Below are 24,336 nucleotides of genomic sequence, written 5' to 3'. Positions count from 1 at the left end.
TTTACGGTCTAATTACTGCACACCAGATAGTGATGTCTTCTGAAATTTGGTGTCTCCTTTTGCGTGAATCTTCAGAGTGTGAGGAATTAATGGAGAAAACGGTGAGGGTCTTTAGAGGAAAACACAAGATCCTCTGTATTTTTCAATTTTTTTGATTAATTGGTTGTATTAACAAGGATTTTACATATTTAATTTTTCACCTTCTCTTCTCTGGATAAAATTTGGGGCAAATATAGAAATTAAAAAATGGAATTCATATTTGCTCTGAACTTCTAGCTTTTCATTTTAATAGGTCATGTTAAAATATCACATCAATATTTCTTCTCACCTCAAATAAGCTGACGATATGAAACTCAGGTAAACTGAGAATACTGAACAATAGTTGTTGCATATTTTTGCTAGCAAAAGGGGCCAAAATCCTCATGAAACAAACCAAAGGAGATAAAGGTCAGCTTTCTAATACAGGGAAGAATCCATATTCTCCGAAATCAAGTGAAAATCATATTGTTACTTCCCTAGTACACTAAATATCAGCCTTGTTGGACAATGATATTTTAGGATGTTTTCAGAAGTAAATAAGTCTTCCATGTTTGTTCAGCATGTCAGTCTGTCTCTCCCAACAACCTTTGAAACCATACACCAATTTTAGTTAAATTTGATGTAAAGGTATAAATCTTAAAGGTAGTGCTTTTATTAAAGTTCAATAAAACTAAGTAACTGACTAGAAGAGAAATTCTGTTCATTTAGCCTTTCAGGAAAAAGCTTTAGAGGGAGTCTGACTCTTTGTGAAACATGAAAATCCACATATTTTGGGCTGGTTGTAATTGGAGAGCCATGTGGTCAACTCAAGATTAACCTTCCTTCAAAATTTGCATCTTGTCACACATCTGGAAATACAAAACCCACAGACAACACCCCAGGAAATTTGGTGTCAGGATTCATTAGTTTGACTTTCCTGGGATTACTGTGGTATGCAAATTTCATAATTCCTTTATCAGATCTGTGATATGTGTTTTCATTAGAAATAGGCAAAGCAGTTTAATATTAAGGATGAAACTGAATTTAGTTTACTATGCTGGGCTTCTGCAGGCCCTTCAAAGTTGAAGCCACAACCTTTTTAAGAAGCAATCTGCACTAAACAGGTTATGATAACTGAAAATTCAATCTGTATTAAACTTTTATGTATTTCAACCTATGTAATAGTACTTTAGGTTTCCAAAGTTTTTCCACATGTTAATTTTCACGACATTTCTCTGCATTTGCAGATAAGAAGAGCCCCTCTGTTGCAATTAAAAGCAGACAACAGGCTACTCATGATATTAATAAACGACGGACCCTTTTGCAAGATAACAGCTGGATAAAGAAGAGGCCTGAGGAGGAAAGGTAAGAAAAATATGAAATGCATTTCTTCCATATTTAGTTCAGTATGCCATGTACCTTTGCATGGAGCATCTACTTTTGCATGGATGGTATCAACCAGAACTAGGGGAATTCAATCAAATAACTCTTATTTATTTATCTTGATGAGGTATTGGTTGCCTTTTGGAAGTATTAGTTTGCTGAATATTCACTGACTGTTTTTCATTGGGACTTTTGAGTGCTGAGTATTTGATAAGGTTTTGCTCTACAAGTAAAATCCCACATTTCACGTATCTAGGTTGCAAGACTATGATCTGACTTTTTATAAGCAAGAAGATTATAAATCTGGGCAAGTTTTTTTAAGGAGCTTAAGTCAGAATCAGTTTAAATTTAATGTAAACTAGGACTTAAATTACAGCAGAAACAATGTCTTGAGACTATGTTATCATTATCTGGCCCATGAGCAGCATGTAGGAAGAGATAATTCTTACTGAAAAATGTCTGGAGTCTTCTACTGCAGAGTTCTGCAGCTGGTGCAATTACAGTGGTAGTGGACAGCTGTGAAATCTGATTGAAGACAGAAATCTTTTGCCAAGAAAAAGTGATCTCTTTTTAACACTCACTGTTTTTCTTTTGCTTGAAGTGCTGATGAAAACTACGGAAGGGCTGTCCTTAACCAATACAAATCCCAAGATAGCCTACACAGGTATGGTAGAGTATCTGTACGCCTTTCTAATGATACCAAAGAAAACTTGGTATCCTTTTACTATATCCTGTATATAGCAAGAGCTTGCTTTGTTCAGTTTTAGTCTATTCATATTTTCACTGTAAATCAGACTCCAGTGTCAATAATTGATCACTGCAGTGGATCCAGGGTTAGATCTGTTGACACCTGGATGGTCTAAAACCCTGTATGATACTTTATCTGAGACATAAATACTGTTTTATTAATGATGAGTTTTTTAATATAACCAGTAACCAAAGTGGCATTTCTAAATTTTTTATTCCAGCAGTAGCACAAATGAAAAGGAAGATCAGAAAGCTGTACTTGGACGATACAGATCTGATACCACCTTGGACAGGTAGGGCTTTTTTTCTGGATGTATTGTGTGTTGTGATTGTCATACCTGTGAGAGGTCTTAAAAATGAAAGCATGAATGAAGTCAGTGTTTTTTTTAAAGTTTTTGTATTCATTAAGCATCTAAGTAAAAGACTTTGAATGATTTTTGCATGAATTTTCAATGAGACAAATGAAAATATGATTTGAGAAAAGGTTCTTTTGATATCATCTTCTTTTTTTGTACCTGTTTCTGTATATTCCTTTCCTCATAAATGTAAGTATCTTTCCACAGATGATAACCACTCCTCCCCAATTTCCTCCTTTTCAAACTCAAAACCAAAGTCATTATCTCCAACAGCTAAGCACAACATGGCTAAACCCATAGTTCTTTGCAAATACTGTGATCAGTACCAATATTGGAGTCGTGGTTGTCATACAGGTGCTTAATTTGAATGTTCTGTTCAGCCTTGACCTCTGCTGGGTGAAGACATGACCATGCTTGTGTTTGCAGATTCTTTGTGTTGCATCTTCAAAATCCAGCCACCATTAACATCTGCTATCCAGAACATGCTGAGGCTGTGAGATCCAGATTAAACGCACACTGTGGGAAAAGTGCACTTTGTTTAGTTGGGTTTTAGCACTGTGCTATTTCATTTCATGATCCTTACTTCTCTTGTAAGAAACAATGCAAAATTGTTACATAAAATGTACCTTCTCCGCAGGAGTTTGAAAAAGAATAGGCTAGAGACCTGTGCACTATCATCACCCTGCCTATCCTACAGCCAGTGAATGCTGCTGTATTTGTTCAATCATCATGAGGAAGCCACTCTATAACTTCAATTCACCTGTTGCTCTTCTCTATATATTTTCTGTTTCTATATTAGTCTTTTTGGTCTGGGAATCGAAATCTCCATGTAGCTATTTAAGATGGGTGCACACCTTGTATGTACACAGAGGAGTAATAACAATGATTTCTATTTCATTTGCAATTCTTCCCCTTGTACTTCATAACATTGAGTTTGCTCTTTTGAGTCCTGCTAAGAATTGAGTTTTAATTTTCACAACATTATCTATATAATTCCAAGATTTCTTTTCCGTGTGATAATTGCTGGTTCAGAGATCAATTGTTTCTCTTGGCAGGCATTACTTTGCATCTAAGAAAAGTGAATGTCATCTGCCATTTTAGAAATCTGACATGTTAGCAGATGACTTCTGAAAAGCTTTGCCATTTGTTTTGACTACCATTAAGTAATAGCATTGGCAAGCAACATCATCTCACTCTCCTCTTTTCCAGATAATTCATGAACACATGGAAGAACATAGGTCTTGTACATATCTCTCCTTCCACTTTGGAAACTTGCCATTTATTTCAAACTTTTGTTTCCTACATTTTAAGCAGTTATTTCTCTATTACCCATGGGAGATCAGTTTACTTAAGAGCTCTTGAAACTGACTTCTATGAAGCTTTTTGGAAATTGAAGTAGCATATATCAGCTATGTCACACTTACTCACATGGCCACTCACTTCAAAACAATTTTAAAATTTGATTTTCATGCCTCAAACCCTGATTACTAATTTAGAAGTCACAGGACAATTCCAGTTTCTACAGTGTCACTGAGGAACACTGTTTTTTTGTACTCGATATCTTTTTGGTTTATGCTGAGATACTAAAGTATCTGAATTATTTGAGGTTGTAAGCTGACTCTCTTTGTGTTTTCATATACACAAATATCTAACATAAAGGGTTCTTAATATGCAACTGATGACAGAGTATACCAAAAAAGGAATTTAGGTGTAAATATAGACTTCTGAAAACTAATGCGGAACATGCCATAAAGGGAGTGAATAATGATGCTTCTGCCTTGAAATTACCACAGTGAGGAAGCTGCAGTCAAGTTGTTTATATTCCTCAGTCATCAATAGTCTTTACAAAACCGGAATACAGCCATTCCAGGATTAATTTGTGCACACCTATTGCCAGCAGGCAGTTTTATAAGGGGTGACCACATGTTCTGCAACTCCTCAAATTTGCGACCTAAGATATAAAAGGCTGTGGTGATGTATCTTCTCTTAGTAGCTTTTTTGTAGTTGAATTTGGTACTTCTGCTTCCTCTGTGAAGGACGTTCTCCACTTGGTATAATTCTCTTATTTTCTTATAAATTATTCCTGACAAGCATAGCCATATGCTGGAAGTCTCCAAGCTTAGAACTGACCAGTTTGCAGAACACCTATATGGTTTATCTGCCTGTGTGGAAAAAACACTTCGGTTTTTTTGTAGAAAAACCCTGAAGGACTGCTCCTAGTAGATGCTTCTAGAGACGAATTACCTTGGTACTGGAGATCTCTCAGATCTGTTTACAGCAATTACAAGCCATCTTGTGTTTACAGTATTATGTCATGTTGCTTATATGGAAAATCATTTCTGCCTAGATAAATTTCTGGAAAATGACCTTCTTCTATCCTGCAAATGGTCCTAGGGAGTTACCTGTTTTCAAACTGGATACTAGAACATCTTTTCACAATTCTGCTGTGCATGTCTTCTGGCCAGTAGTATTCCAATAGGAATACTGTAGTATTCCAAGAGGAAAGGATTTAAGGAATCTGGCTCTATCTAGATAAATATATATTCAATATCTAATTTTCAAAATGACAAAATAATAATTGAAATATGAATTAATAAAATCTTTGAGGACTATAGGAATAATTTTGAGCTCTTCATTGCATGTGTAAATGTGCAAATAATAACATATCTAAAAGCCATATTATGTGCAGCTTTTTGCTTCTTGGATACTGCTATAACCATGTCAAAAAAGGTATTTTTTGATATGAATTTTGCCTAACCCAATGGCTACAAAATTTGAACACCATTTTCCATTTTAAAAATCTGGGAGAGATGTTGCAGATAACTACATGGAATTTCACCATTGGCTGCAAGCACAAGAAAGTGCTAAACATATTAAGTTGTTTTCAGAAAGCCATAGATTGATGGCAGTAGATGCACGTGTACTTGTACTGGCATGTAGATCTACACTATTTCCAACTAAGACAGCAACTGCATTGTGCAGATGATCACAGACAGCCTTTCTGGATGGGTGGAAAAAAATTATTTATCCTTTTATTTCTCACTCATTATTAGCAACTAACCAAACATTTGACGAAAGGTGGGAGAAAATTTACAAGTCAGGTAGTGATGAAAATTACATTGCTATTTTTCCATGTACTAAGTCCAGAATAGCTTCCAGAAACACTTAAGTCCTAACTGCATCTAGAGCAATTAGATCTGGATAGATGGGATTGAAGCAAATGACATATTTTCATTGTTTATTTATTATTTATTAATAATCTAATACTTTGGAATGATAGAAATTACTAGGAAAGGATCAGAGAGCAAACCAGAAACCGCTGCAGTGTGTGGTATGAACCTGCTTTCCACGTCTTGAACACTGCATGCATCATTTCACTTATGTGAAGAAACTACAATAGAAACAGGAGAAGAAATTAAAGAGGGAAGTGAGAAAGGATGGAATAACTCTCATGTAAAATGTCTGAAAAGACAAAAATTCCTCAGCTTGGGAAAGAATAATATAGGGAAACGGTAATGGAAGAATATTTTCTGCTTGTTGCACTGCTAGAATGAGGAGATACTCTATAAATGTTTGGATAATGAATTAAGGGGGAAAAAAAGCTATAGAAGAGAGAGAGAGAAAGAAAGAAAAGGGAGAAAAAACATTTATTTTTCCTTTAATGCATACATTAATTATAGGAGTCACTAGCACAGGACACTGTGGAGGCCAGAAATTTAAATTGGTTCAGATAAACACTACATGTTTAAATGGCCCACTGATCCAGGGGTGTCTGTTGTAGACGGTGTTGTCGGTGTGAACAGAGGATATTCTTTGATTCCTTATCAGAAGCTTGAAAGTTATACAAGGAGAAGTTAACATAATACTTACCTTTCTTCCACTTTTTATTTAAAGCTTCCGCTACACTGGGCAGCAAGGGAGTAGGATGCCAGATAGAGCCTTTAAGGCTTTAAAATGAGAAAATACAAAACTATGTAAAGCATTGTGCTGGAATTTTGAGAACATGTGATGAAATGTGAAAGAAATGCTGGTTCATTGGCGAGCGGGGAATGAGAAGGAACGCTCGGGTTTGCATCTGCAGCAATGCCAGCAGGTTTAGCGAGACCTCTAGTGATCTTCCCTGCAACTGTGGCTGCTGTCACAGTCACGAGCTGCCCTGACAGGAGAGGATTCTTTGCAAAATTGCAGTTAAGATTTGCAAAAGACACAGAGCACACACTGGTGCAGATTGTGTCCCAAGGATTCCCTGGAAGGCTTTTCATTAAATACAACTGTATTCTGTGCTGCTTGAAGGCAGGATACAAAATGTTTTATATGTAACATCAGATTATAGTTCTAGGATTAATTATTTTGCATCTGTAGCTTCAGTTTATGGATGGGAATAGATAAAAAAAAATACATGTAAGTTGTAGCTCAGGATGTGTTTCAGCTGATTGAATCAAATATTTAAGACAACCCTGTCAGCTTAGTATTTATCCTCTATTTCAATGTACATCACTTTATATTTAAGCTTTTCAGAGTCCCCCTGTTCTTACTAAAGAATATTCCATATATAGGAAGAAATCTGGAATAAAAGAAGAACCTAACTGCTTCAGCTATGATAGCTACATGGTGTATTTCTGTGAAAATTTTGAAGGGTTTTAGGCAGTAGCTGTAGAATCCATAAAGGGCTTGAAAAATCATGTGTTTGTTTCTTCATGTAAATTTCATGGCTCAATGAAATCAGTTCAAGCACAAATAATCTAACTTTGTTGATAGAAGTTATTCCCGTAGGTCAGCACCATGCCTTGCTAGGGATTTTGCACCAGATTATTTTCACATCACATGGATCTATGAAATCTGTAAATAAAACAAGACCGTTGCATCTCTCCAGGGATGGTGAGGCAGAGGAAAAGGCAGTAGCTCTGTGTGTGCTGCTTGACTGAACATTGCTTTCTTTCTAGTATTCTGACCTAATTCAAAGGAGTTGTAATAAATGTTTAGCAACAGTGAAGTTTAATGCAGTATTATTGTTTGAACATCATCTTTGAAAACTCTTTTTTAGTGAGCTACTTAGAGTCTTCAGATAATAATGCACTAAAGTGATATAATTTCAGCTTCTGTTCTCTACCTATTTTGATACTGGGATATTTTTAATCAGTACACAGGCCAAAATTATACTCTGTCTTTTGATTTTATTGAAAATGGATTTTAAAAAAATTTAGAGTGTGTATTATAAATAATTTCTGTGTTTCCAACAGAATTCCAGCTGGAAATGATACTGATAAAATAAATAAGTCCCCAACTCTCAATCATAAGCAAAACAACAGGTATGAATTTCAGAAACGTTATAATCTAACTATTATGTATTATAATTTATCATGTATTATTTACCATGCATTATCATCTAAGTGTTATATACTATCGTAACTTTAGAATTCATGTACATACCAAGATTATATAGAGAAATTATTTGTATTGGATATGGCCTAGTGTAGGCTTCATTTGGCCATGTGACCTCTGGAATGTAGGCATATATCTAGATTATCACAGGCTCTTTTTATAGCTGGTGAGGAGAAAAACATATTTTCTTTAGAATAAGAGGAATTTTGCTTGAAGAAGCCTATTTCTCCACACAGATTAAAAGGGAGACTAGTTCAGATTACACATTTACTCAGCATAATGATTATTTAATAATTTCAGTATTTTAAATACAAAAAAGAAGAGAATAAGACTATTTTGAAAAGTGTGGGTATGTTTTAGAGCTCTAGATTTCTCTGCATAAAATCTACCAAATACAACACATAGTTCTGAGGAAGGATACATGAAAAAAATCTATTTAATGCTTTCAGTGGAAAATGCCATTGTACATTGCCAGTGGAAAACTTGAGAACCAAAACATAAAAAAAATTTTTTTGATAGGATAGATTATTTTTCCAGTGGAAACCTTTTCTTTTGTCAGAAGGCCAGTCTTTTGTTTAAAACAGTTTTAATTTAAAGCAAGTTAGCACAACATTGTTGATACATCGTTAAAAAAGTTGCTATGATTTGGAGGTGGCCACTTATATAGGTAATATGATTCCACAACACTGAAAAATTATTTTCTAAAAAACTTACACTTATTACCTGATTGCTTCCCTTCATTTAAGAAGGGAAAGTCAGAAGAACTCAGCCACCATATGTGTAAATGCAAAGGGACAAATGCATCGCTTTGTGCCTTCATCAATGTCAGTAGAGTTCTGTCAGTACTAAATTACACAGATCATAGTTGCTAGAGAGCACAGCAATTACAAGTCATCTTGTGGAGAGTTGTGATATTACTCTGAAGAGCAAATCAGTATCTCTGGCATTTACAGTTCAACGGAGGTCACTCAAATTATAATTTTGCACCATTATGTTGTAAATCATAGTGATGATGACACATGAAGCCTCATATAAATTGGATTTTATGGGGTTTGTTCTGGAGATGGTTTTTTAACAGACCAACAATTAGTTCTGAAGTGGGACTTGAGAGACTTAAATTGTATATATTTTTTCCTGCCAGAGAGCAAAATGATTTGTAAAGTGCTATTCTTCAATTACTGTTATTATGAATTGCCAATTACTATCATTAAGAATTGCAGAGGATAAGACAATAACTTTTTGATAAATTTTATGACAAATTACTGGCTTGGATTTTATATAGGTTAGTTTTACAAACATATAGCATAAAGCATTTTATTTGAGCAAGAAACATAAAATATAAAGTATGAAAATGAAAGATATTATTGTTATAGTGTTTGGAGACTAAAGTGTAGGTACAGAAGTCAATATTCTAAGAAGTCAGAAATTTGGACGTCAAGTAAAAATGCAGCTGTCTAAACATCAGAACCCTTTAAGGTCTCCCACATCTTGTGTCCTTTGAGGTATATAAACATACTTATAGCATTTACCATACACATTTGTATCATTCTGATAGCAGAAACACGATTTCTTGTAATTTATTTTTTTTATAATTTAAAATTATACTCTTGTTCAAGATTAACTCACTAAGTATATTTCCTTAACAGACAGTCTTGGGCTCCTAATGCAGCATCCACAAACACTGCAGCTACTTCTCCAATCAAGAAAAAAAGGTATTCATTACCACCACTGCTTGGTTGCCAGAGGGTATATAGCACTGTATTAAGCCTCAGTAATATATCACAATTACATTAAAAAATTACCAACTTCCTCCTCCAGCACACTCAAACTCCTCAGCAAACTTCAAGAATTAAACTTTTACATCCTCTGTCTTTTTCCATGGGATTTAAAAGTTTTATCTCTGTAGACCCAGTTTTGTGAGCCCGGTGGACATGGCACAATGGCTAACTCTTGGCTGCAGCTCCTAACTCAGCTGGTGTACTCATTTTCAATGTCCAAATTTAAAGCACTGTAGCTCACTGTAATTGTGAAATCTCTGATGCCAAACTTGACCCTGTACTGTTGCAGTGCATATGAATCACGCAGTTTTCTGAACGATACACAGCTACCTTTAAAAATCTGGATTTCAGATAGCATTATCTGGGCAAAAATAAAAACAGGGTGTAGAACTAAGTACATTTTTAATTTAAAATGTACTGCTGGTGATAGCCATATTTTTCTGCATCCTTCCCAGCTGCAAATTCTGTTCATTTGTGATATTTTATTTCATATTTCATGCATAAAAAATGTGATCAGTAGAATAATGAATGTAGAAATTAAAATATCATCATATTTATATTAACATATAGACGTGTTTGTTTGGTGGAAGTTTATGGTGTTTTCAATCCAGGCTCTTGAAAGATATGGAAGGCCATCAATGAATTGTACTGCTTCTGGTGTAATTGTTTTTACTTCACAAACAATTGCTGGATTGATAGTTTTGAGGGTAAAAAAAAAACACAATGAAAAAAAGGAACTGAAAGTGCTTGTGCTGTTTATGTGACCTCTAATAGCCTGATTGTATTTCTTGTGTTGAAAATTGACACGCTTTCCTTTGTGCATTTTATCTGGTTGTTCTTTACATGAATGATCCATTTATTTGTACCCCTCAGATTGCAGAAAAAACCACCTAGACTCACAGAATACATTTTTGACAATAAATAAAATTACTGTAGTATTTCCTATTCCATTCAGTTTTCTGTTAAAAAATGGTCTAAAAAGTATCAACATGCAGTCTTTGAAAATACTGATAATTTAAGAAAAGTTCCAGGTATTTTTATATACTTCTTTTCTAATATTCACAGTATGCTGTTCAGCCCCAGAGCATTAAAATAACACTGAAAATTTTATTTATTAAAATGTACAGGCAGTCTTGGATACCTCCCCCAGTTTCAAGTAGTAAGACCCCGACAGAAGCAGAGGAAAGCAAACGGTGTGTATCAGTGATCGCTGGTTGTTTCCTAACTCTTGGCTAGAGCTAATTTTGGGAGCAAGAAAGCAGGGCAGTTCTTTGATCTACTGAGTTTGATGCATAGGATGCCCTGCAAAGAGCTCTTGTTTGGGCTCTTTGCAGCCTGATGCCCAGCATTGACTAGGGCCTGAGTATATGAAGTGCCAGAAACTTGAGGTTACATTAAGTGGTCCCAAATTTTTTCTGTCACGCATGCATTCTTTCTCCATGGTTTCACTTTGACAATTCCAGTTAATTCTCCTCAAGGCAAACATGTTGTAGAGAGACTGGCCATAAGGGCAGGGATCTGTTGCTGCCATTTGGGTTCACGGTCAGGCCCTTGGCCCTTTTGGGTATCAGCATGAGCAAAACCTCAAAATCTACTAAGTTCCCTGTCAGCAAAGTATCCAAGAAATAGTTTAGAACAAAAAATCAGACTAAAGTTACTTGCAGATGCATGTTTAATGTTTATTTCTGAAGTCATGGTTGTTTCCTGGCAGAATAGAAAGAGAACAGGGAATGTTTCTTGTGCTCTTACCTAAAAGCAGAATATGGATGGTTTCAAATATTAATAAATAAACCTTCATGATATTCTCTGCTAATGTCCAATATTTGCTGCAGCATGGTCTTCTGCTTCCCTAGTTTTAATCTGGGAAGTTTCCAGCGTGAGCCTCATGTGCAGCAGTGATGAAAATTAAATGAAACAGAAATGAATGGATATGCTGTGATGTTAGGTACAAGCCTTGGTAGACTATTGCCCAGGGAATTTATGGGATGTATGGCACTGGAAGACTTAAAACCAAGTTTAGCAATTATTTTAAATCTTATTCTGTGTTTACTACCCTCTATCTGTTTGGCCAAGATTCACTCTCCACCCAGCAGAAAGATGGCTCTTAGATGTTAAAGTTTATTTTCTTTGAAGTCAGTCTTTATTAGATGTTCTCAATGTGCCAACTGAGAAGAATTTATCTGGCTTCATTTCAGTATCTTGCTAAGATGATGGTAATTTTGAAAGAATAGGATAATGCTCTACATGGCATCCACCCAGCTTCCAATAGCAAGCTGGAATTCCTTTATTCTTCTCAACACTAATTATCCAGTTACTCCTCCAGTCTCACAGTTCAGAGAAGACTGAAAACAGGCATATTCTTTCTGAAGCTCTTATGACTCTTCCTGGATCCTCTAACAATGCTGTCATCAAGAACAGCTGGTAAAAAAGTGATGGGCATTTAATGATTACTTGGTTTATGTTTTAAAAGTCCTTTGAAGATGTGAAAGCTATTTAAAATTGTGAATATTACTGTAACTAAAAATAGTTATCAAAGGAAAGCCTTTTACTTGCCTGTGAGTTTCAGGAAATAAAGTGCCATGCATAGATGCTAATAAGCACAGTTTCTAAAGGTCACTACCAGTCTTAAAGACTGAGCAAAGAGCTATGTCAGCTATGTCTTTTCTTCAAATTTGAGAACGGCTGACTGATCTGCTATCCTCAGGAAGGGAGTCCAGCAATCCAATACATGGGCTTTCTTGGTCAGGGTTAGTTATATACTTTTGTGATTCTGAGATGTGGTTCTAGTCTTCCATAGTTAAACATGATATATAAACTTCCAGAGTTCTTTGGAACTCTGGAACTCAGTTCCCACTTTGGAACTCTGGAACTCAGTTCCCACAGAACACTTAAAGAAATTGCAGTTGGAGCTAAGATTATAAGCAGCTCACTGTATTTGAGTTTTACGGTTGTGAATTGTGTGAAAACAAAGCACTATTAATCAAAGTGATTAACTGGAGAATGTTAACTGAAGATTTATTGTCTTAGTAACATAAAGAATATAGTTTGAATTTAGTATTATGCTACTTGAGTTAAAAACATATTCTGCCTTTTAAAGAAAAAAAAATTATCTTGGAAGGAAGGGAAAGTAAAAGTAATTGCTGTTGATTGATCTAAATCTTGCAAAGTGCTTCAATACTTGCATTTTGCTACTTGGTTTCTGAAATGTTTACTCTTCTTTCTCTAGAACCTCTTCAGAAAATTCAGAGGCTCCAACAACGTATGTCTTACTTACTTTGCTTCTTAGTAGATTTAGAAATGTACCACACTCCTTTGCATAAACCTTGATTATTATTTTACATTTATTTATAATACAAACTATATATAATTCACCTGTGAGGGTTCCTCTATAGATGACATGCAGAAGTGCATGAAGAAGATTTCCTTCCTGGCAGAAATGCAATTATTTGCATATATATTAGAACATTTCATTGGATATTTACTCAAATTGAAAAAACATTAAACTCATAAATGTTAAAAACTACCTCGCAATTTTAGTTCCAAAGTTATATATGTTGCTAATGCAAATACTCTTTTATATGCAACTGATACTCTAAAGTCTGTGAGAGAGTGTGAGCTACATGAAGAAAAAGTGTTAAATCAAGAAGCTCTGCATGTGGAAAGGCTTGTAATAGAAGCATTAACTTAAGATGAATTGATGGAAAGTACTCTAAACTTATTCAAGTGTCTGAAAAGGTTGCTCTAATTTTAGAAAATAAATTTATTAAATTCATTAATTAAATGTACATTTCACATGGTCTAAATTAAGAAAAGGTTACTTAACCAACCTGCGATTTCATGACTTATAATTAAGACAGCTATGCAACATGTCATGCTTTAGTTGCCATATGAACAGAAAAATTCTGTAAAAGGAGCAGGTAACCCTCATCAACTCTATCTGCCACCTTCTCCCTTTCTTATAATTATTCATTATTTTAGTATTCCTGTAGTGATCAATTTGATTGTTCACATAAACAAAGAAAAATAGGAAACTGTAAATGTTTGCTTATTTAGCTTTTAAAAAACCAGTGCTTTGCTAGTTAAATAAAAGTTTTGTCTTTATAGATAAGATTTGTTTATCAGGTAAGAGAAAAGGTTTTTCAACTTTTTTTACTGCTAAAGTAATTTTTGAACAGTAAAGAAACTCCACTTTATTACTATATCCATACTAGCAAAACAGCTAGTCTTGGCATATTAGTTTTCCAAAAAGCTCAATTGATGTGGTAATCTAGTGAACTAAAGCATTACATTTCTTGTTTTATATATGTATAATTCTTTATACACATATTATATGTATTTTTTTATAGTATTTAAAGAGAAAAAACCAGAAAAAATTCTCAAGGACAATGCAAACTCACTGTGGTTACACCTGAAAGAAATATAGTATCTACAATAATAAATCATTTAAGTGATACAATGTGTTTTCAAGTATCTTCTTGTGCCTTAAGTATGTTTTCACCATTCCTGTTGCAGGGCTGCCCTTTCATCAGAACAGGTGACCCGTCAGAAATCAAAGTCTGATGTGGACGATCAGGCTACAGCAAGGTAACATGGACAGTATAATCAAAACGTTTTGATAAGAACTGATTAATGTGATATTAAGTACTCAATTTGCTTTATTTCTATATTTGATGGCTCGTTTGGACATGGTGTTTGATTAATGCAGGACTTACCCAGTCCTAATGAATGGCCTAGAAGTACAGACTCTGAGTTCCCTCTCATTGACTTGCTAAGTTATCTCAGATGTTTCATTTTTTAATCTTTTAGTCTATCCAGCCTGCATCTTAAAAAGCAGCATATAGGTAGTTGCTGCAAATGTTTGGAAAGAGAAAAATCGGGGTAGTATGGATTATACAGTGTATTTTCTTTGCTCTTCAAGACATTGTGGGTGAAGTAGTAACTACACTTTATTATATATATAAAAAACCCCCAACTTGTGCACTGTAGTGTTAGCATTTTGAATGGTGAAAACCCAACATCTACGCTTTAGGATGACAAAATTAGTATGTTTCAACAGATGGACTTGTTTTTGAGGGATGAGTTAGATGGCATATGTACTAATCTTTGAAAGTCTGCAGAATACCATAAAAATCATTGGTGGAAAAGATACAGAAATTTTAAAATTTTTTTAACTAAAATTTCAGCAAATTGTAAGGTTCTGTGCTGACAGAGATGTTATCTTTTTCAAAGTAATCAGCAATAACTACCCCATCCCTGGAAGTGTTACAGGCCAGGTTGGATAGGGCTCTAAGCAACCTGATCTAGTTGAAGATGCACCTGCCCATGGGAAAGGGATTGGAACGGGATGATTTTTAAGGTCCCTTCCAACCCAAGGACATTCTATGACTTTATGATTCTATAAACAAAAAATTTTACTCTGTGTCCTTGACCAGAGTAAAAAGCCTGAATATGCAATTAAAAATTGAATTAAATTAGAAACAGATTTCTAGATATGCACTGAGAATTAAAATAGCTCATTTGCAGTTTCTATGTGGAAATATTAAATGGAGCAGACATTAAAATTAAATTAGCTAATTTTATTTAATTTGATACATAAAGTTCAGTTTTGTGAGGTCTGAAGTTCCAGTCTATACTATTTTGAACCCTGTTCCCCTCCCCCAAAGTTCTCAAAATGTAAAACCAGTACAAAATTACTAAGAAAGCATCCAAAAGATGTCTGACAGTGTAATCCCTAGGAAAAGGGGGAAAAAAAGCAATGTTTCAGAGAAACATTTTCCTGTCAACAAATGTGACAGATCTTAGAGAATTAAATACGCCCAGTATTAACTAGGGAAGTCACGGCCATTCTTCACTGCTAGGGGCTTGTTAAGGTCTGACTTAATCCTCACCCTCAATCAGTTCACATTCATCATCCCCGGGTTGCTCTCATTACCATATCAAGCTCTGTATTCCTGTCCCTTCATTGGTGAAGAGCTGGAGGAATATTTTACTGGTCTGCAAGTTTCTATGGCAACACTGCACTGCTATTTGTGTCAGTATATAAACTGTAAGTAGTCTGTAATCTTAGTGGGCAAAATTTAGGCCTCTCTACTGCTGCTATAATTCCTTTACATTTGGCTGGTGCTTCAGATGTCATCCATCTGCTGCTGATGGGTTAGCTTCACAAAACTACAGATTTTTGTTACATTTTCGCTAACCAGAAATGTGTTAATCAGCTGCCAGCAAAAGTTCCCTTTTGCTATTAAAGATTTCACATAAATACTACATTTTTGGCAAAAATGGTTGTGTCATACAGGGTAAGTAAACAGTTACATGAAGAGTCTACATAGTAACATCAATTAGTATTAGAATATGATTTTAAATTGCATCCTTTAGTTACCTATATTTTTACTTGGAGTAGAAAGATTTTCAGGTCATGCTTTTAAAGTCAGACTTAACTGATTACTTGTCTTTCATTCAGGATTCTGATAGGGATGTTAAAGGAATAATGAATTAATTTCAGTATAAAATAAGTGGAAAACGGTAATTGGCTTTCTAACAAACTGGTCAGTGATAAACAAAAATCTTTCAGAAGGGATTAACCTGGAAAGGATGTCAGATACTCTCTTTTGGCTAAAATTGTAAAAAAAAACCCAAACCCAATTATTGTTTTTCTTTTAAGGACAACAGTTAGATCTGGCATCCAAACACAGAGTGTGTGTGTATATGTATACCTATCTCACCTCTGAAGCATGGACATATGGACCTTCACCTGTTGGATATGATTAAGAGAATGGAATAGGCATCTCATGATGGAATAGGGCATCTATAGATACTCTAGGCAGCATAAGTAGGCTAGGACACAGAAAAAGTAAAGATAACTACTGCCTAATAATTGTGCATCTTTCAGAGCATAACAGGTCAAATCAGCTCTCTTGGTATCTCACAAATGCAGCAGCAGATGAGCACTACACTGGATACGTACAGAGACATTTTTCTGATTTCCTCAATGGGGGGGGGGGCTTTTATTCATTGCTTATCAAGTCGTTTTTGTGCTTTTTTCCACATCGGTGAAGATGGGAGATTCGCGCACTGCATTTTTCCATTCCATAATTGTAGTAACTATTAAATGCAGGTGTTTAAAACCTGGCATTTTTAAAAGGACAGTATTCTGCAGAAAATCACGTTAAACCACTTCAAACGTTCTGAGGGTGTTTTACACAGTTTCAGTCAGGCTTTCATTAATGATTACAGTTAGTATTAAAAACATCTGTGTTTCTATAAAAAGGCTTTTATAATGGGGTTCACTTGTATTGAACTACACATCGTTACAGAAAGTAATGGTATTTGGCATAGTGAGCAACATTTACCAGGGCATTTACAAAGTTATTACCACCAAAGGATGCAGAATAATCAAAAAGCCGTATTTCCATAAGTTCATAAACTGCAGAACTAATGAATTTATCTTTTATTTTTCATAGATATATCAGAATTAATTCATGTTAGACATACCTGAGGAAAAGCTTTTGAGGGGATAGTAACAGGGGCTATACAAGAGATTAGAGACAGATCTCACTCAGCTCTTAAGGCATCTATAGTGAGATTGGTACCAGGGAAAGACTATTAGTCTGTAGGGGCAAAGGGCGTATTGCAGAAACCCTTACATAAGTATGTCTTTTTTGGTATGCCAGCTACAGAAGTTATCTTGAAGAAAATATTTCAGCTGTATATTTGCAAGTATGTGGGTGAGAGAGGCAAATTCTAGGGAACAGAAGGGACTAGAATAAATTTTTCTGGCATAATTAAGAGAATCCTATATTCTGTACGTGTTTTTCCCCTAGTGTACAGTGTGACTCACTATTATTACTCCTGTCAGGTAGTAGAAAATTCAGACAATGCTGTAAATCTGTGTTTACTATGTTCCTTTTTAATGATACTCCTATTTGACCCAAGATGTGTTCCCAGCTCTCATTGCAACAGATTGTGAAAGAACAACACATTAATTATCTGTGCTTAAACTAACTATTGTAATATGATCTCACATTTCCATGTCTATCAACATCCGGGAACTTTGAAAGTGGAAAAAATACTAGATCCAGGGTTTTTTTTTTTAAGTCATTAAAAAAAAAAAAAATAGTGAATTACTATTGACTTGGAATTTTCCAAACCAATGGAATTAAAACCATGATGTCAGGTCTCCTAAATGACCATTTATTGACAAAACCTTTCTTGTTCTAGAGCTACGTAAAGCACAAAACTGAAAGAACATGTAGGTGCATTTTGCAACATTGGCTAGTTATGTGTTCTTGTTAGACTGCCATCCCTGGAAGTATACAAGGCCAGGTTGGATGGAGCTCTGAGCAACCTGGTCTAGTGAAAGTTGTCCCTGCCCATGGCACAGGGGTTGGAACTGGATGATCTTTTAGGTCCAGCCCAAACCATTCTATGGGTCTATGAGATAGGCGATTCCAAAGAGCCACTAGAAATATTCAAAGGAATTCTCTTAGGTGGGACTAAAGTTTAGATGGCAAAAATTTAAGGCATGGCTCCTGCCTGAGTAATTTCTGTGTGAATATTCTTTTGGGATGTCTTCTATTTGCTCTGACTTTTTAGCTAGACCATCTGGAGACCTCTAAATTTTTCTGCAGCACACCTGTGTGCCTCAAAAATTGTTGGAAGCAAGGATACTGAACAGAACTCATATAAGCACACCCATCATTCACTAGCTTGCTTTTGCTACAATGACAATTGTTTCTTTATGGTAAAGTGAAGTGGCTTTACACTTTCTAAATTGCTTTTGATAGTATAAATCAATACAGTAATTTTTAATTTTTTAAAATTTTTTTATTTCAGCAGAAGGCCCTTCCAAGTGACAGGCTCCTTCTGTCTCTCAATTTTGATAGATTTGGCATTCACTGTAATGCTGGTTTGCAGCTTTTCTGCCTGTTGATACAAATGATTCACTGTTGCACAGCTTCTGTGAAGAGATTCAAGCACATTATTCCTAACTGAAATGTTAATACAGTGTTTCCAGGGTCATACGTATCCTTCCAGAAAAATGGAATAAGTTGTCTTTTTCCAGTGATCTTTCCCAGTCTATCTCCTATAAAACATTCTGATCAACAGCTTCTTCCTCTGTATTTAACTCCAAAATCCTCTGGGCTAAGCATTACACTGGTTTTGGCACAGTATAAATTGGCTTTCACAGTTGACTGCATTGCTCTTCTGTTCCCTACCCTCAGAGGTTATTGATGAAAGGTCTGAGTGAGGGCTCCTGGCACTGATTAGTGAGCATAACAATGTGGAAGGAAATACACCCTGCTCCAGGATAAATGCCAGTCTTTCCTCAAAAAATTCCTTTATTCATTCTCAGTTATACTGGTCAAAACCTGATACAAGGACAGTAAAACAGCCATAACATCAGATCAAAATTCAGCTGGGCCCATGATGTTAAACTTTACCCAGTAAGATGCCTGACACATTTAATATACTCTAGACCAACTCTTTTAGTTCAGAGTTGGAAGGTCCACTTGGCAATTGGTTGTTTTTGTCTTGTCCTGTGCTGACATGACTAGTTCAGAAATGTCCTTATGGTTTTAGCCAGACTTTCTTAGTGAGGTCTTTGTGTATTCCATCATGTCAGAAGAAGAAGCTGTCGATTGGAATTCTTTGTAGGTCAAGTGGGAGAGATCACTGAGGAAAGGACATCAGATGCAACTTTTTTGGTATCACATTTGAAAATGTTCTGTGTATCTTATTATCTATTAGAAAAAGAGAGTCCTCTCAGTAGTTTTTATAATTCTGGTCAGTGCTTTTAATCAGAAAACCAATGCAGATCTGTTAAAAACACTGTGCATGACTCCTTTAACAGAGCTGCTTCTGGATTGCTCATGATTATGTTGATGATGACAGAGTGACTAGATTCAAAACCTCACTGAGTATGCCTGGATTTGACATCAAGTGGCCCAGTCATTAAAGGCATTCCAGCAAGTCTGAAATATGCATGGTCCTTCAGACTTCTAGTCCATATTATAACACTTACAATATTGGTGCTTGGGTATTATGTCAACTGTTGGTGTATCAGCAAAGATGGATGATGAAATTCTAGGCAACAAGGCAAGAATGCCTTCAAGAATTAGGGAATATTTGGAACTGGATAGAAGCTCAGGACTTTAACAGATTAGGTAAATATTCACTGAATAATGAGGCAGTCGTGGGCTCATACTCTACTACCTCATCGTTGAGGTTCAAGAGCTTAGCTGGGGTCTGTTTAAAATTTCGTTATTCACTCCCACAATTTCACTTCAGCACTAAGGACAGTCAGAAAAATGTGATCAAACTTTTTAAGATCTATTTTTATTGATGCTTTCTTCATTGCCTTCAGAATTTGAGAATACAAATATTAGAAAGATTTTCATTGCTTTCTCTAAAGAATAACATCACTAAAGCTTTTTTGCCAGTGTGATTCATGTTTCCTGCTTCTATGCCATTGGAACTTTACCTGAATGTTTTCAAGATTAAAAAAAAAAAACCCCAAGAAATCAGAAAGAACTATGAGATGTGCATGAATGTGTGGATCGGATTCATTTGTGTTTTCCATTTTGATGGTGATCTGACTTGGCACCAGTTACACCAGAATTTCAGAACCACTATCCACTGAAATAAGTGAGATTCACAATAATCACAAGCATAAATCACAGAACAGAAGGACTGAAAAGTATTAGATCTCTATCTCAAGCTGAGTTAGAAATCAAATGCAGACTGAAAAGCAAAGCGAAATGTAGACAATTCAATTTCTCTAACTTTTTGATACATAGCATAAAAGGAAAAAAAAAATCACTCTTTGTGATTACATATGACATTCATTTTTCTACTTTTAAAGATTGCTTACTGAAAATGTCCACAGATCTTTCTTACATTAAATCAACAAAGGCATGAGGTATCTAACGTTAATAGAATCAGGTATTGCCAAAGACACTGTTCCATAAAGAAGGAACATTTGCTGATATTGATATAGGATCAGAGATATTAAGCTTTTGAAATTTAGCTGATTTCTGAAGAGCTTGTCACACAAGCCTTATATAATTTCCCTTTCTGTTTGTGTCTGAGAGGCATAGGGGTCCAAGATATAGGAGAATAGGAATTCCTGGTTAAACTGAGCAATAAATTTTGCATGCAGCCTGCCTTGACAGCTTTTTTTAAACCTACTTTACTTACGTTTTTTGCTAGTCTTTTATTCTGCTGGACTGTCTTCATTAGTTGTCAGATTTCTAATCCTATTTTACACAAGCAGCTAGAGGCAGAATAGCAGACAGCAGCAGCAAAGTTCCTGGCTGACAAGCCTATAGCATGAGGCCCTCAGTGGCCCAGTTGCACATGTGTTTTTCTATCCTTCAGGGAGGGGCTTAATTTGGATTCACAGTGCTATTTTGAGCATTTTTCTGCAAATATGTTGTTAAAGTCAGAATAGGCTTTTTTTTTTTCAGCAGGTGGTCACTTACAAACAGAAAAGTAAATTAATCAATAGAATTGTCTTCCATACTTTAACAATAACAACAAGCGTTCCTAGGTCTTAATCCAAATCTTAATGTTTCTATTTTATAAATTAATTAATTTTCTCCAGTACCTGAGATCCTTTTGTACAATATGTGATACAAAATTTTCTGTACTGCCATTCCAAATATTTTTATGTAGAATACAAAAATACATGTTAGTTATTCTGAGTTAGGTGCTCCTAAAAACTTCCAGTTGTGTCCTGAGTTTTTTATTAAAATATTTCATCCTATTGAATTGTGAGCAAACTATATATTCTCCTCCTGGCAGGCTGTCTGACCTACCTCATTCTCATCCATTTCAAAAACATTCACCCTAGGCAGAGTGTTCACAGGATTTAATGGCTGTCTCAGAAAATACTATACTTGGAGGTGGCATCCTTTGGAATGACCTATGAAAAATGTCAACATCCATTACAGGCCACCTACCATATTTGAAAGATATTTCCCCTATATTGTCTAAATTGCTTTGTATAGAAATTTTATGCTGCTGTTTTCCATCATCATCTATGTTTTAAAAAGTTGTTGACAAATGTAAGAAGTATGAATTCAATTCAGCCAGCCTTGGACACCAAAACAGTTTATTTTTTCAAGTGAAAATTATACTTGCAACTGGAAATCCTTCTCCACAGGAGCCTTTCACTGCATCTGATACTCTGATATTCAAAAAGCTTTTTTAATGTATGAATATAGGTTAGTGTTTTTCTACTTTAATACTTGTCACCTCTTTTAGAAGTATTAAAAACGATCTAAGTTATATTGTTGATTTTTAACACAGTAACAACTTTCAAATGAAACCTAACCTGTAATTCCGTTTAGGTTCTGTAATGCAGATCTACTTTAATTTTTAATGTGAGGCTGGATTATGTTCTAATACCAACACTGGTTGATAGCACTGTGTGCTAATGCTAAAGTAAACGTAGCTTTGCTAACAAAGAGAGATTTAAAAAGTCAGCAAAAGTATGCCACGAGCACAATCAGATAAATTCTGAGTTATGCACCCTGTCATACAGTTTTTCCTACCTTACATTTTGTCCTTTTATAAATAACAGCTCTTTAACTTTAGTTGCTAATAACCTGAACTACGCTCGAACCAGTAGCTTGCAGTAGTGTATCCTATGTCCTCTGCTTTTCACTAAGGCAGCCACCTCAAGGCAAAGAACTTGCTGGATGTCAGTCCTGGTTACTTGCTGCAGTCATGTCAGGATGTTTCATGAGGCTGAAAGTTTGAGAAATGTTACCAGTACAACAAATTAGTATCTTCCAAGGTTCTCTTTTACAGAACTTTTGTTTCATATGAGCCATAACCTTTAGCTGAACAGGTCAGTCTGCTTGTATTTTTGTGTGGAAATCTGCAGCTGCAATTGTTTCTGTTCACTTTTTAGGACACTTCAGAGTTCATGTTCTGTGAATCAGGCTGTAGATGATAAGGAGTGCACTAGTAGCCTCACCTAGGTAACAAGTAAAATCTTCCCTCCAAGCCAGTCAGTGCACTGGGGTGCTCAAAGCACCGACAAGAACAAAATAACGTGGCAGGAAGTAACAAAATGCTGTCAGCTGCAAAGTCATGATGATTTAAAGATTGCAGAGGGGAACCCACTCATCTATCCTTTGAGTTGCACCAAGGATTAATGTGGGCCAGTACATGCATTTCTGAAGGAATAGGTCTTAAATTACTGGAAATTTCTTTCCCCCAGTATTTCCAATCAGGCAGTAGGTCAAGTTTGAACTATTTTAGATAACTCCTCATTATTTTTTTGAAAACTGTGTGAAGTGAAAAAAGCAATTTAAGGTAAAGGAAATCTGAAGTTATGTGGAAAGAGTGTTAAAATACATGTGAAAACTTAAAAAGAACATGTTTTAGAACCAGAATCTCTCCTGCTCATCTCAAAGGAGCTTCTTCCCCCCCCTTTTGACAGAAAGTTGCTGCCTACAAGAACAAATATATGGGTGATATAACTGCTCAGTGTTCTAAAATAAATCTCTACAGCATTATTCATTCAATTATGTCGTATTTGGTACTACAAAGATTAAGACAGAAAGTTCTAGTATTTGGGCCTTGTTGTGGGAGCATATTTTATCTGCGTTGTATTGGACTGTTTTGGTAAGAAGGCTTCTTCGAGTAATGTATCTAATTCTGAGAGAAATACAGAAATTATTAAAAAATACAAAACTTAAAATTGAAAAAAAGTGAACAGAATATTTTATATCTACACTATGAGTAAAAATTTCAAATATATCTCTATTACTGAGCTAAATCTCATTAAAAGCATATTGGAATTTGGTTCTCCAAATGCTTAGACGCCTTTGACAATCAGACATAGGAAAGTACAGACACAGTGGCCTGCAGGGCACAGCTTTGCTACTGTCAGAGCTTTTCCATTGCTCCACGCTGGGAAAGTCAGCAGAAAGGCTACTGATAACTGTGCTGAGTAAACTGCATATAAGCCTGTGATTGCAGCCGGAATGAATAGGAGCCCCAGATCTGCTTTCTATGTTTTGGGTGAATATACAATGCTGAGGCTGATGTATATGTGCAGGTTGCACAGCACATAAAGATCATAACTGAGATAGCTGCAATTTCAAAGCTTCAGTAGACTTCGTAGAAGACTTTAAATGAACATTTAAAATACCTCTAAGAACAGAAACGAATGGAGGATGCAAGAGACAAGAATAATAATGCTTATTTTACTCAAGCCAGACACATGCACAACTGGTTTTTTTGGCTTTTTTTCAATAAAAGTCGCAAAAATATCAATTAAGTAACTACCTGAGCTCTTATTTACATTTACTATAATTTTAGTGTTGCTACCTTCACGTAGGGAGGAAGCAACTTGCCATCCAGTTCACCAAGGAAAGGATATTTTTGGATAACTGCAAGGCTTCCGTTTCTGAAGGAATACTCTGAAAAGTGATAAATCTGTGATGATATGAAGAGAATTTCCAAAACTATATAATTTATTAATGACTGGTATGGAATTCTAGCTAAATGACAGTAGACTCTCTTTACGCTGAACTGTTTAATTCCTAAACAAATGGAGATCTTGATAATCTTATCAAAGAGAGCCCCAAATCTGATAAACATGATCAAGAAGAAACCTGAAAGGCTACCTTTATCTTTCATGGAGATGTTGTTTCATG

The 24,336-nt window shown here is 35.4% G+C and overlaps 1 protein-coding gene across 6 annotated transcripts in view; it reads left to right on the top strand.

The window, feature by feature from the left end:
- The window catches only part of SCEL (sciellin), a 69,689-nt gene that overhangs the window by 30,235 nt on the left and 15,118 nt on the right, over positions 1–24,336 (top strand). For 2 of the 6 annotated variants that reach the window (XM_042029610.1, XM_042029609.1), the window contains exons 4-11: positions 1,266–1,383; positions 2,003–2,065; positions 2,370–2,441; positions 7,745–7,813; positions 9,533–9,598; positions 10,792–10,857; positions 12,891–12,923; positions 14,177–14,248. In XM_042029610.1, coding sequence (XP_041885544.1) covers positions 1,266–1,383; positions 2,003–2,065; positions 2,370–2,441; positions 7,745–7,813; positions 9,533–9,598; positions 10,792–10,857; positions 12,891–12,923; positions 14,177–14,248 — 559 coding nt within the window. The remainder of the gene's footprint in view (positions 1–1,265; positions 1,384–2,002; positions 2,066–2,369; positions 2,442–7,744; positions 7,814–9,532; positions 9,599–10,791; positions 10,858–12,890; positions 12,924–14,176; positions 14,249–24,336) is intronic. The other 4 variants (XM_042029611.1, XM_042029613.1, XM_042029612.1 and 1 more) reach the window with 4 other exon arrangements.

Source organism: Corvus kubaryi, unplaced genomic scaffold (assembly GCF_017639235.1).
Source record: "Corvus kubaryi isolate FWS band 111438036 unplaced genomic scaffold, C.kubaryi_AGA036_p1.0 37328, whole genome shotgun sequence".
NCBI lineage: Eukaryota > Metazoa > Chordata > Aves > Passeriformes > Corvidae > Corvus > Corvus kubaryi.
The sequence above is the reverse complement of the archived record's forward strand: the minus strand, read 5'-3'. Positions and strand labels throughout refer to the sequence as shown.